Source organism: Gymnodraco acuticeps, unplaced genomic scaffold, assembly GCF_902827175.1.
Source record: "Gymnodraco acuticeps unplaced genomic scaffold, fGymAcu1.1, whole genome shotgun sequence".
Lineage (NCBI taxonomy): Eukaryota > Metazoa > Chordata > Actinopteri > Perciformes > Bathydraconidae > Gymnodraco > Gymnodraco acuticeps.
In genome coordinates, this window is record NW_022991187.1 from 138,018 (window position 1) to 150,849 (window position 12,832).

The 12,832-nt window shown below is 37.4% G+C and overlaps 1 protein-coding gene across 1 annotated transcript; it reads right to left on the minus strand.

The window, feature by feature from the left end:
* Positions 1-208: 208 nt before the first annotated feature.
* Positions 209-12,529, minus strand: LOC117561018 (D-amino-acid oxidase-like). Its single transcript, XM_034238184.1, has 11 exons — positions 12,422-12,529; positions 4,381-4,576; positions 4,179-4,293; positions 3,730-3,806; positions 3,433-3,498; positions 2,742-2,796; positions 2,447-2,551; positions 2,266-2,348; positions 1,935-2,052; positions 1,645-1,743; positions 209-1,550 (listed from the first exon to the last, which is right to left on the minus strand). The coding sequence occupies exons 2-11, from the start codon at positions 4,572-4,574 to the stop codon at positions 1,425-1,427; spliced, it is 1,038 nt and encodes a 345-aa protein (XP_034094075.1). The 5' UTR covers positions 4,575-4,576; positions 12,422-12,529; the 3' UTR covers positions 209-1,424.
* Between the last annotated feature and the right edge of the window lie 303 nt (positions 12,530-12,832).

Below are 12,832 nucleotides of genomic sequence, written 5' to 3' on the forward strand. Positions count from 1 at the left end.
CGGCACGCCCAATGAGGGCACGAGATACATTTGTGCGTGCACGAGATGGAAGGCTGACAGACACGGTGGCAATCCAATCCGTTTAGCCGGCCCGGCTAAACGGATTGGTTGTACTTTTTACAGTATTACGGCTTCCACAGATGACATTTTTGTATGTATTTTTTGTCAAAGCACTTCAGATATTCATTGCTATCGGATGTTAAGAGCGTTCCATGGAATATAACAACAAGTGTATCTCGAGCCGGTTTCTCAAACTTACCTACCCCACCTTTAATTCAAAAATAAATTGTGTAAAGGCAGTGAAAGGACACACAGTAAGTCACTGTGTTAAACCTTGTGCTAAATATGTTCTTTATTTTGCGTCAGTATTATTTCACATTTTAACATGGATGATGTTTGTTGTTAGCTGAAGAAACAAGTATCATTATGAGGCCATATTAGAATCAACAACCTAATAAATCTGCCAAAGCCTTCACCATAGCATATTTACATCATATAGTGAACGATATTTCATAAATATAACACAACTGGAACAAGTCCACAGATCCTGGCCTGCATCTGAAGACAATTGTAAGTTAATGTTGAAGTAAATCTAAAAAGTATTTTCATCGCTCAATCAAATGCCATGAACATGAATATATGGTGTCCTGATCTATAAATGCAGCGTCTCTTGCTCTACTCGAGTCGAGGCTTTGCACACATAGACCTACACGTGTATGTATGTACACATCCATTAACAGGATGTTACATTCTGTCTTTCTGTAAATAATGTATATGTATCAATACCTGTTTTAGTTGTTGTCTTTGCTTTTGTTTGTAACAAAGGTGATGTGGAGACTGACTTGTCAGAGTGACACACTGTGCAAAGATTTGTGTAAAAAAAAGTTACAGGAACTAGTACAGGCCCAGCCAGCTGACTCTTTACCTGTTGGAGATATAGTGCTGTATTAAGTGTCTGTGTGCACAGATTCTTGTCGATGCACTGGATGTAAATGTGTATGATACTATAGTAAATAATCTTTCAAAAAGAGCAGTGTATTCATGTTGTTATTTATTAATAAAAAGTGATTTTATCAGTTAGACATTTTTCTACATTACATTTAATGAGAACATAGAATTTATTTTTACACAATATACTTCTTTAAATGAACATATCCTTCTATGGATTTATCTATGATTAGATGTGAATCATTTAATTGGTGTCTACTCTTTAGAGTTACATACAAGTTACACAAATGAGTTGTATTTATGTCATGTAAGTACCCCAAAGGTATGGAAATTGAAAATCTGTTTGCTAAAATGCTGGTTATAGAAAATAACAGTTTTTGGATTATGAGGCACAAGGAACTGACATTAAAATTGGAAGTGCACCTCAATCAATCAATGAATGAATCAATCAATCAATCAAGCACCTGCACAGAAATTTACAAGCGAGCTTTTGGACCTTTCCCTTTTTGTTCCACAATCTGACCGAAGAGCCTTGCTGCCTCTTGGGCGCAGCCCCGGTGAATGGTGAGTCCAAAACCTCCATGTCCGTAGTTGTGTATCACCTGAAAGAGAGGCACGATATTTTAGAAGTTGGATGAACAAAAATTAATATTAAAAGTAATGTAAATCTTTTCAAAATACAACTGAGCTGTTTACCTCTATTGCAGCTGCACCGGACTGTATGGTCTCCCTCTCCAATCGGACTTTGCTGCGAACAGGCCTGAGGCCGGCCCAGTCCTGCACTATCCTGGCATGCTGAGGTAAGTAACAACAACAACACATAATCGCAAAAAACGAATTGTCCATTGTCACTATCAAGTGTTCTAAATATATCAAATGTTAAATACTTTACCACTACTGAAGACTTACTGTTAATCATTTATTACAGTTGACACAGAAAGCCTTTTTATGGGCTTTAGACAAACAACATTTTGACATCACCTTACCTTGAGACTTGGCTCGAGCTGACAAGCGTTTTCCCAGATGTTCTTATGGTCCGTAGAATTGTTCTTTTCACTCCAGTTCCCTAACTGGAGAATCCCACCGACTGTCACGAGTCGACTCCTGCGGACACATAGATGCAACTGTCTTTAATATACAAAAACACTGTAATCTTTTATGATCTGACAGCAAGTACACAACACAGGATAAGCCCTGCAAACGTTTGCCTGCTGCATGCATTTTCTGTCTGAAACTGTAGTTCCACATTACTATCACTCAAACACTAATGGAGAGGCTTGTTCCTACAGTTCAGTGCTAATGAGTGTTTTGTGTCACCCTGGAATGATGTATGGTGAATTGTAGATTCCTTTTTTTAAATTGTGGGTGAGAATCCAATGCTTCAGCCACGGCGCTTCGACCTGAAAAACAAAGATATAATATCAAGGTTCAACCACAACTTCAATGTTGCTTTTATAGCTGGTTATAGAGACAGACATTTCAACCCGTCGGGCCTCACCTTCACGATCTGCCCCCGCCCGGGTTTGAGCTCAGGGTCCGGCTGGAGATCTCCTGATCTCATCCCACTGCAGTTTATTATCACGTCTGCCCCAGACTCTGCCAGCTTAATGAAAAGAACAGAGCATAAAGCATGAAAAAGAGAAGTGTTAACATACTCACAGTATTTCTGTAAGAAGTGAAACAATATTCGGGCTGTTACAATATTACAGACTCAGTATAAAAAAGTACTATACATGAAACAGAAAATCAAACAGAAAATGTATGTATCATTAATATTGAAAGCTTCCACTAACCTCCTTAAAGGACTCTATTTTTCTTTGGTAAAATGTCACTCCCCTTTTTTGCAACCTAAGAATAACAGAAACTAGATGTTAATTAAGAACAGCCGAAAGAAAATACTTTTGGACTCCTGATCAACTGAAAATAATCAAGATTAGAACCAGCTATTCTGGATAATGATATTACTAATTTACAATTCATTACACAGTATAAAAGTAAATGTGTGTTGAGCACAATTCAGTGTCAGGTCTTACATTTTTTTTAAATGACCATGTCATTGAAACTCAGCAGCTGTGTAAACTTTAGTTAGTGATCACTGACAGATCACTACTTTTTACTTTGCATTGTGTAATTATTTGTTGTTTAGGATATACAATTAACCACTACAAATGATTAACACAGAATTTAGAAAACAATAAACCAAGAAAATGACAGAACAGCTAAACTGAGACCATGTGTTGAACATTTAAGAGTAGATAAGATTAGATTCAGCCATGGGGGGATGTTACAAACTAAATGTAATATAACATATGTAACAAGCTATAAGACGCTTCCCTTCTTCTTTTTGATTACGTAAGAAATGTAGCTGTAAGCAAGTGCTTTACTGACTTCAACTCAAGACTTTAAGTAAAGTTCTGTTCAAATACAATACTGATACAACAAGGAAAATAACTTATTTCAAGAGATTAAAAACAAATCACTCACCAATCCATCAGCCAAGGTAAGTATGTTTTACCTTCCAGCATGAGAGCAGTGTTGAACCACCCATGACTGCACATGTTAGAAGAGACATTGTAAAAAATATGCTTTTCTTTCATAGGGAACCATGCAATATATTGTTATATAAGATCGAAGCAAATAGATCATCAATGATGCGCCTGGGAATATGAACTATTTAAGTTGCATGTAATAGCAAGGAACAAACTAACTATTTATTTGCGTCTCTGCTTTATGTTCTTTCAGTGTTTTGCTTGTTATGTCTGTTTCAGCAACAAAACCTACTTGTATCCGGGGAACATCTGCAGTTCTCGCTCTGTGAGCTGTCTGAAGCCTAGGACGATATCTTTAAATGAGGGATCCTGCAATCAGAAAGCAGTACAGATCACATCACTTGTGTTCTGGCTGTGTTACATTTTGTCACAATACAGACTCCCAATCAAGCCCTGTCTCTGAGTTTAAGTCTGACCCATGGTGAGGCCTCTCTGTTATTTGTGGAAAACAAAAGCAGAGAAGCTGAACAAAGCTCTACTGTTAGTGAGGCTGAATACTAATTACTGTGTTTATGGTAGCTATAGCACTGGTATGTGATTCATTTATTAACTAGTTATATGAGGTTACATTAACTATATCTCCAACTGCCTTTGCTCTTGGTTGTAAAATCCAAAACAAGGTCAAATCTTATCTTTGAGGACAGATTGACAGGCTTTTTAAAAGAACAAAGCACTACTCACTGGGGCTGGTTCAGTGCAGAGGTTGTAGCCAGATTGAAGGAATACACCCATTTGAATGGAGTCTGGCGATCTGAGACAGTTCAGCAAGTAGTCAAATGTTTCCTTATTCCATTTTCTAAATGTGAGGAAAAAGTGTATGTATACAATATTGGCAATTTTCTGCAGATACAATGGAGAATCAAACGAGAGTTAATACACTTACGTCTCCTGGACATTGCCTTCATCGTACAGGTAGGGCTGCCACAAGCCAGCAGCTCCATCGCTCGTGGTCAGAGGAGTGAAATAGTCTGCATACACCTCGATGCTCAGTGGACTGACAATGGAGTGAAACTGCTCGTAGATGCTCTGTGCTGCTGACAGGCCGATGACTCCAGCTCCAATCACTGCCACCCGCATGTCTGGATGAACATCAGACACAAAATGTTACCTCTGAAGCTTACTCGGTCCCAGGGCTCTCGACTAACTTTTTTCCCCATCCTCCCGGAACCGTCCCGAAATACAATCTAAGCCGTCCCGAAATTAATGTGGACCGTCCCGAATTTAAAATGTTAGTTTTTCTACCTTATCATTAGTTAAAATCATTCAAAGTGACCTTTAACATAAATAAAACATCATACAAATCATTAGATGATAATTCATCAACCTTTTTATTTGAGTAAATCATTCAATCACATAAACAAAGGCCAAATATATTTAAACAAACACACAAACGAGAAAATTACTCTAATATTGAATCCAATCAAGTCCCATCCAATTAACAAAAAAATCCAACTCTCTGTCCTGAAGACAGAACCCAGAGTAACCACTAACCAGGATGACAGTCTGTAACACAGTCAGGAGACCTTTACAAACGGCCCCGACCCCTCGCACACAGATGGGAGAGAGAGATCTCGTCTGGATTGGAAAGCTCGAAAATACATCATAGACGCATTTTGTAGTCTTATTGCATATTAGAAACGGAGTTGGTGAAACTAAAACTGCGATATAATGTGTATGTAGCAATAATACATATGACATATTTTTTAAATGTCTCCAGTACCGATAAAAAGTCTGATAACGTTGGAGCTTAACGTTACCACTGTCTTTAATAATTCCGGCCCGGGGCCCGTTTAATACCGGGGATCGGTATTTTCTTTTCACAAATGGATATTCAAAAACAAAAAACCACTGGATAAGGCGTTTTTCTTTATCATGGTCAACAATGGATTTACTAAACTTAAAAAACGGGATGATTTTCATTTTCTACTTCTCAAAACAAAAAATAAAATCACTAGAGAACAGAAACAAAAAAAAAAACGTTTTTCAATGGAGGCCACTTTTGGAGCGAGAGTTAGAGGAAGAGGTAAATGCAGGGCCGCCCCTCCCTACAGGCCAATCACGCAGGCTGCATGGGGCCCCGCCTTGCGCAGGGGGCCCCGCCCAGAGGGCCTCAGCTGCTGTGCGCAGTTCTCCGCTCAGTTCTATTTTAAGAAATATCAGTTTTTGAGCATGTCATAAGCATGTTTTGTCTTGACTATATTACAACTATATTATAATAAAATAATATAGTATTTATATTATTGAATTGATTATGATTATTATTATTAGTAGAAGTAGTTTATTTGCATTCATTATATTTGAATCTTTTTGAGGCTAGTATTTGGCAGGAAATGCAGACGTATTCACCTGTAAACGCATACTGAACGACATACATGCACATTTACCATTTACCTCACTGTATAAAAAAGTAACTGTGTTGATAATAATAATGAACAGGAATTATATTTGCAAAGTAGCCTACTTTGTTTCCAAAAAAAATGTTTTCACTCCTGTCGGTTGGGGGGGGGCTCATCTCACAATGTCGCTTGGGGCCCCAAGTTGGCCAGGGACGGCCCTGGGTAAATGCAATATACTGTATTTTGTCTTCAGTACCATACAGTAACTATGTTCATGTCATCTTCACTCTCAGTAAAGTCATTGTGTCTGATACATGTTATGAGTATTGAGAATAAACCTATTTGTGTGTTTCCACATTGCATGTGTTCATTCCAACCCAGTCTCACGGCATTTCGTGTTCACCAACACGATTTTTAATCTATTGATTCATGTTCACCAACACGATTTGCCCCTTTTTTTCGTGTTGCAGAGCACGATTTTAAAAGCAATGTATTTCTACTGCCTGCAGCACGTCTTTTTCTCCGGTCGGGTAAAAACATGTTCTTACTCAATATCAAGCCACAGTTATTGCTTTTATTTGAAATCGTATAATTTCGGACTTTTGTTGCCGTCTGTGAGGAAAATAAATGGGGCTCAGAAATTCAGAATACGGAAATCTGTATTTTTAAATATTTTTTAATTCGATATTCTTTTCAAAATAACACACTGTTATTTACTCACCAATAACACACAATTATCCTTGCTTTTATTTATTGGTTTAATTCCATAATCTCGGGCTTTTTTGGCGTCCGCCAGGAACTGAATTTCAAAATAAAAATAACCGGAAACAGACGTAGGCCTATAAGGGACATTTCGAGCATCATTGCGATTGTCAACATTTCTGAGTTTAGGATGGCCGAAGACACTACACTACCCATAATCCCCAGCTATCGTTTAGGACTACAGTCCCTGTAAGGTTACGCAGAGCGTCAAACAGCTGTGTGAAATGGAACGAAACCACGCCAGACTATCCAAAACTGGAATCGAACGCCCCCCCAGAACTACACATGCTGGCTATTGTGTTTCGCAAAATGTTCTATGGGACTGAACGTTTTCGTTTTTCCCACAATTAGAAGTTGCCAGTATTAAACACATTGGTGTTATCAAATGTAAAACATATAATTAATAAATGGGTGAAAATCGCTTGTGTCCATAATGCGCAGCATTAATACCCACATGACAGCTCATTGTTACTTTGTAATTCTACTCCACTACAATTCAGAGGTTAACCTGGTATTTTTACTCCACTGCATTTATTTTAGTTACTGTGCAGATTCTGATTAATTATGTGAAATATAAACAACCCTTAAATCAGACTTTAGTTACACCTGAGTCAAATTCAGGTAAGGTGATTGTCAAGTGCCAACAATCAGGAGAGATATTTGATAGTTGGTGCTTGAGAAGACTAAACATGTATCTGCAATTGACATGAATGGAAACGAGTAATAAAGTATATTCATTACTCGTTATTCTCTACAAATAGTTAATTAAAGACTGTATATTATGGCTATTTTGCACATCCCTTTCAAGATTTTCAAAGGTGTATTGACATATCATATACACAACTACGGTGTAGTTATGCAATGAATGAAACACTTGGGTCACAGGTTCCTCAACAGTGCATTACAAGACATCTATCAATATATGTGTACCTCCACCATTAAACTGTCATATTCTGCACATTTCTTATTCTATCTACATACATAAGAGTATAATTCATATGTATAATATCAGTTAAAATAAGTGCTTCAACATAGTTAACATTGCAGGAAAGCAATATATTAGACGTTAAGTACTTTGTCAGGCTTAATATTTATCTGTAGATAGATACCCCCAAAGTTTTTTTCTTATTTAATGTTTAAATAAAGGTTAATTCGTTTTTCTGTTTTGCACCTCCTCCTATTAATATCTTTGTACATCCTGCACTAAACTGTTTTATTGTAGAGATCACTTATAGTATCTTCTTGATTTTTTATATTCTATATTTATACTTTCCCCCTATGAAAGTATGTACTCTTAATATTTTTTTAATCAAATAAAACACAATAATTCAATAACGTGCTTTAACCACTAGGCGGTGCACACAAGGTACACACAGCCATAATAACTTTGTATTATTAGTGTAGGACACTTTTGTTTTCGTACAACATCTGAAAATGTGTAGTTTTATGCATGCTTTCACATAATTTTACAGCATATTGCTATACTATTTCAGACTCAGTATTTACATTCTTACATTCAAAGATAATCAGTAATATCTTTAAAAACTACAGTCCTTTTATATCAGCTGTGCACCGTTATGGTGTAAATATAACCTATCTGTGAATTAGATCAAATGTAAAAGTCAGCCGAATTAGTGTTGATACTGCAAGGAGACGTATTGTGTGAAGAGAAATTGAAGATGTTGTTTAATTGTTGAATATATTTATGATCCACGTCAAGTATTCAGTTTCGGCGGCATTTTCTCAGTTTTTCCAAAGGTCTTCTCATCAGGGCTCTATAAATAAAGAACTACGGCAGATCTGTAATATACAATGCAGCCGAACCGTGTATTACAATGCCGTTATGTGATGACTTTCAAAGAGAAAAGCAAGAGCGCTCGGAATTAAGTATTATTTTATTCTTTTAAAATGTTTTCCGGATTTCATATCATATAAACACCAAATCCCAGCATGCATTGCGGCTAAAAACATCCAATAAACGAGCTTAAAACCATAGCTGAGGATCTTGGGTAATCGCTCGAAATGCCTACGTCTGTTTCCGGTTATTTTTATTTTGAAATTCAGTTCCTGACGGACGCCAAAAAAGCCCGAGATTATGGAATTAAACCAATAAATAAAAGCAAGGATAATTGTGTGTTATTGGTGAGTAAATAACAGTGTGTTATTTTGAAAAGAATAACAAATTAGAAGGAAAAAAAAGATTTTAAAAATACAGATTTCAGTATCCTGAGGCTCTGAGCCCCATTTATTTTCCTCACAGACGGCAACAAAAGTCCGAAATTATACGATTTCAAATAAAAGCAATAACTGTGGCTTGATATTGAGTAAGAACATGTTTTTATGAACCACACAGCTTCCGGTCTTCCTCGACCCGACCGGAGAAAAAGACGTGCTGCAGGCAGTAGAAATACATTGCTTTTAAAATCGTGCTGTGCAACACGAAAAAAAGGGGCAAATCGTGTTGGTGAACACGAAATGCCGTGAGACTGGGTTGGTTCATTCATAGACTCATAGTCCTTATTTACAGCGTGCTACAAATGAAAATGCCTAAAACGTTGACTTGAATGTCTTGTTTATTAATCAACTAATGGACAGTGATTCAATTCAGTTCATGTAAGCCTTACACACACATTCCTCTTTTGAGCGTCTAGTGATTATGGCTTGCATGTCTTTCTGTTCTAACTCAGTCAGCTGTCAGCTTAGCAGTTTAGACAAACAACAAATTCATAATGAAGACTAGTTGGACAAAATAATGCTTAACAACTGTTCCATTTACTGTGTGAACTGTTTTAGGGGTCGACTGTATGAGATATCGTTCTCCCGCTTGCTGCTGGGTGCAGGTGAAAGTAGGGCGACAGTTCTGTTCACATCCCTGACATTTGTCACAGGTAAATCTTGCAGGTATGCAACAAACATGACGTTGTCACACAGTGACAAGCTGGACACTGGATTTGCAGACACAGCACAAACCGGAAGTCAGCAAAATAAAGTTATGCAAAGATTACTTGTATTCTCTATAAACGCATATCTGCATGTGAATGCAGAAATAAACGTATCCTCGTCAGCATGGGTGCCGGAAGCAGGGGGGCCAAAGGCAGCCAAAGGTCGTCAGACTTCTGGGTTCCAGGATTGAACTTTTACAGCATTGCCATTATAGCCTCGGGTCTTTTATTTTGAAATATGTTCTTTAACTTCCGGTCCACCGGATGGCTTTTCTTCATTCTTCAATACAAAACGGAAAATTGAAAGAAGTTGTTATCCAAAACCAGACCGTTTTTTTAATTAGGTCTTCTTGTTATCCGTTTTTTGATTCAGAAAACGGCTTTGGTTTCCCGTTTTTTCCTTTTTGATTTAAGGCGAGACACCCCAGGTGAATAGGGTAATTTTTTTTAACTTAAAGGTATCAGCTAGAAATTTCTCCAGTTAATTATTTACAATAAGGCAATTGTTTTTTGTATTACAAGTTTTCTAAAATAGCATGTTTAAATATGCAAATTATCCATTATCGCATTAAATATGCACACATTTTAACACAGGAATCGAAATCTGAACTTTGGATAAAGCCAGGTTCAAAATTCTTATTTCATTTTGTAGTCATATTAGTATCTAAGGCTTTTACAGAAGGGATATTGGATATCTCTTTTTATCACTCCATAAATCAGAAAATACTGTCAACAGCCCTAAAATATCAATTTTTGCCATGTTTTTAGGTGTACAATGTTGTATAATTCAGGCTATGAATTATATATGAGCAAACCCTTCTGTAAAAGCCTTCATAATATTGATAGGAATATAACTGGAAGGTTTGGTGTATCTACGTGCTACTGAAGTTGACATTTCAAACTCAGAGTAGGAGAAAAAACTCATTTTGAGAAAACGACCTTTAAAGATTGCAGTGAGGCGCTAGCTAAACCCTCCTGTTCTTTGGATGATAGCTTGCGTATCGACGCACTCCGTGAAGGTATTTCATGTTCGGGGTCATTTGGTTTTTGTATAATCTTGCTTCGTGCAAGTGACAATTGTTGTCGTCTTCTCTGTGAAAGTTTTTTTCGCCGTTCTTTTGCCATTTTGAGATTTCAATTTCTAGCGGAAAGCTAACCAGGAAGTGTTTTAGCACACCACGTGACGCATCTGAACGAATCACGTTGTCAGAAATTGACACCAGCCAATGAGATTTTGTTTCTTGGTTTAAGACCCCTTTGTGCTTTCACGATTGGTTGCTGATACAAAGGAAATGACCATATTTGGATCTGATGAGATTGTGCAGGAGAGACACAGCTTTCCAACGATATCTCTGTTGACATGGTGCACACAGCGGTCGCCGTACTTTATGTTATGTTAGAATGCTAACTTTTGGTGAATTTAGGAGAAATCTACAGACGCAAATTCTTTCACACACAGTGACGTCACGAGTACCCACAATGCAACACGCGCCATATATATATATAAATACGCCATTTTCATGGAGGTGCAAATATCCTGGAAGTGCAAATATAAAAAGCTAGCTAATGTAGCAAGGCAGAGCGCACTAGTTTTTTTTTCTGAATTAACGACCGAAGAAATCGCTGCATGTCTTCGGATTACATCTCTGGACTTGAGGGGTGTGCTCTAGGTCGTTACCAGCGTAAACTAGAGCTGTGTGGGTTGTCGGATTGCCCTTACAGACTGCGTCGATTTTGGCTGCATCTACGTCTAATTTCTGGAAACACCAGGTGAATACCCCATTTGTCACAATAATATTAACATGCCATTGCATATATGTGGTATTTTAGAGTTGACTAGATATTGATTAAGGCAATAGACTATGATATTCAGTACAGGAAGCTTAGCAACACCTAGACGGTGTACAGCTAAACCCTTGGCCTGCTTGCACCTCGCGTAAAACGGCGGATACCGGAAGTACGGTGTCGCCCTCGGCCCAATACCCGTATATGTGTGTGAAAGAATAGAGAAACTATAGTAAAAATAAACACTTAAATGTGTATTTTGTACGTTTTCCTTCCAAAAGCCTGAAAGAAAACATGTTATAGAATCAAAATAGCACACAATCTCAAAATTGACCAGTACTTGAAAAACGATGTTTTTGCCTGCCGTGTCTCGCCTTAAAACGAAAAAAGGCTGGTATTTTCGTTGTTTTGGTTCAAACGAAAAATCAAACTAACAAAATGTACAGACTTTTTTTTATTAGGTTTTCTCGTTATCCGTCTTTTGATTCAGACAACACAAACGGGAAAACGGCTTTGGTTTTCCGTTTTAAATCAAAAACGGAAAAAGGCTGGTATTTTCGTTTTTTGGCTTTTGGTTTAAACGAAAAATCAAACTGACTAAACGTACACGGACCTTACTCACACACTAAGGCCTCCTTTATGTAAACAAGACAACATCTTCTTGGAAGACAATCATATATCTTTAACACACTAGACTGGTTTTCAATGGATATACAATTGTTGTATTTCTATATCATTAAACAATGCATTATTTAAATTATGTATAGATATATGGTCGGAGGCTAGTAGGATTATAGATCTATTGAGTTTACCAAGTTAGAAGTTAGACTTGATCAAATCAACATAATACACATTACCCACTTTGCAAACCCATTAGACAACTATCAGACTACAGCAGGGTTGGTTGAATCCTGCGCTAAATCTGAGTTAAACTTTAGTATATTATGTAACAACATAGCAGGCAGCATAAATACATCTTAGTTTAGCGACGCAGCATCGCTGAGGTGGAAAACGGAAGACTGGCTGCATAACAGAACAGACATTATACACGATTCAACAACAACTGCATTTATATGATTTCCGAAAAGTGTTGATTTACCTTCAGATTTGTTTTCGCACTGCAGGAGTTGTTGAAGTCTTTCCCAACTCTCACAACCTCAACTCTCACCAGGGGCGCCGTGAAAAAAAAAAAAAAGGGGGTGAAAAGTTAGGACGATTCTAAGGGCCCGTGACTGACGGGGCCCCCAAAATGTTTAGAACATTAAGAAAAAACAATGTAAGTAACCTTTCATCAATCCTCAATAATTAACATTAATATAACGTTATATTGATAAATTATTCACTAAACTTACGATTCATTTAACTTATTTTCTTTCAAAAGTTAATTATCCAAAGCCTCTGTACACCCCCCTCTATTTACATGTAATGGTTTGGTCCTGCCTCCAAACGCGGTGCAGCACCGGCACTTGCAGAGAGTGAAAGCATGCGAGGAGGGATCCTAGTACTTAGC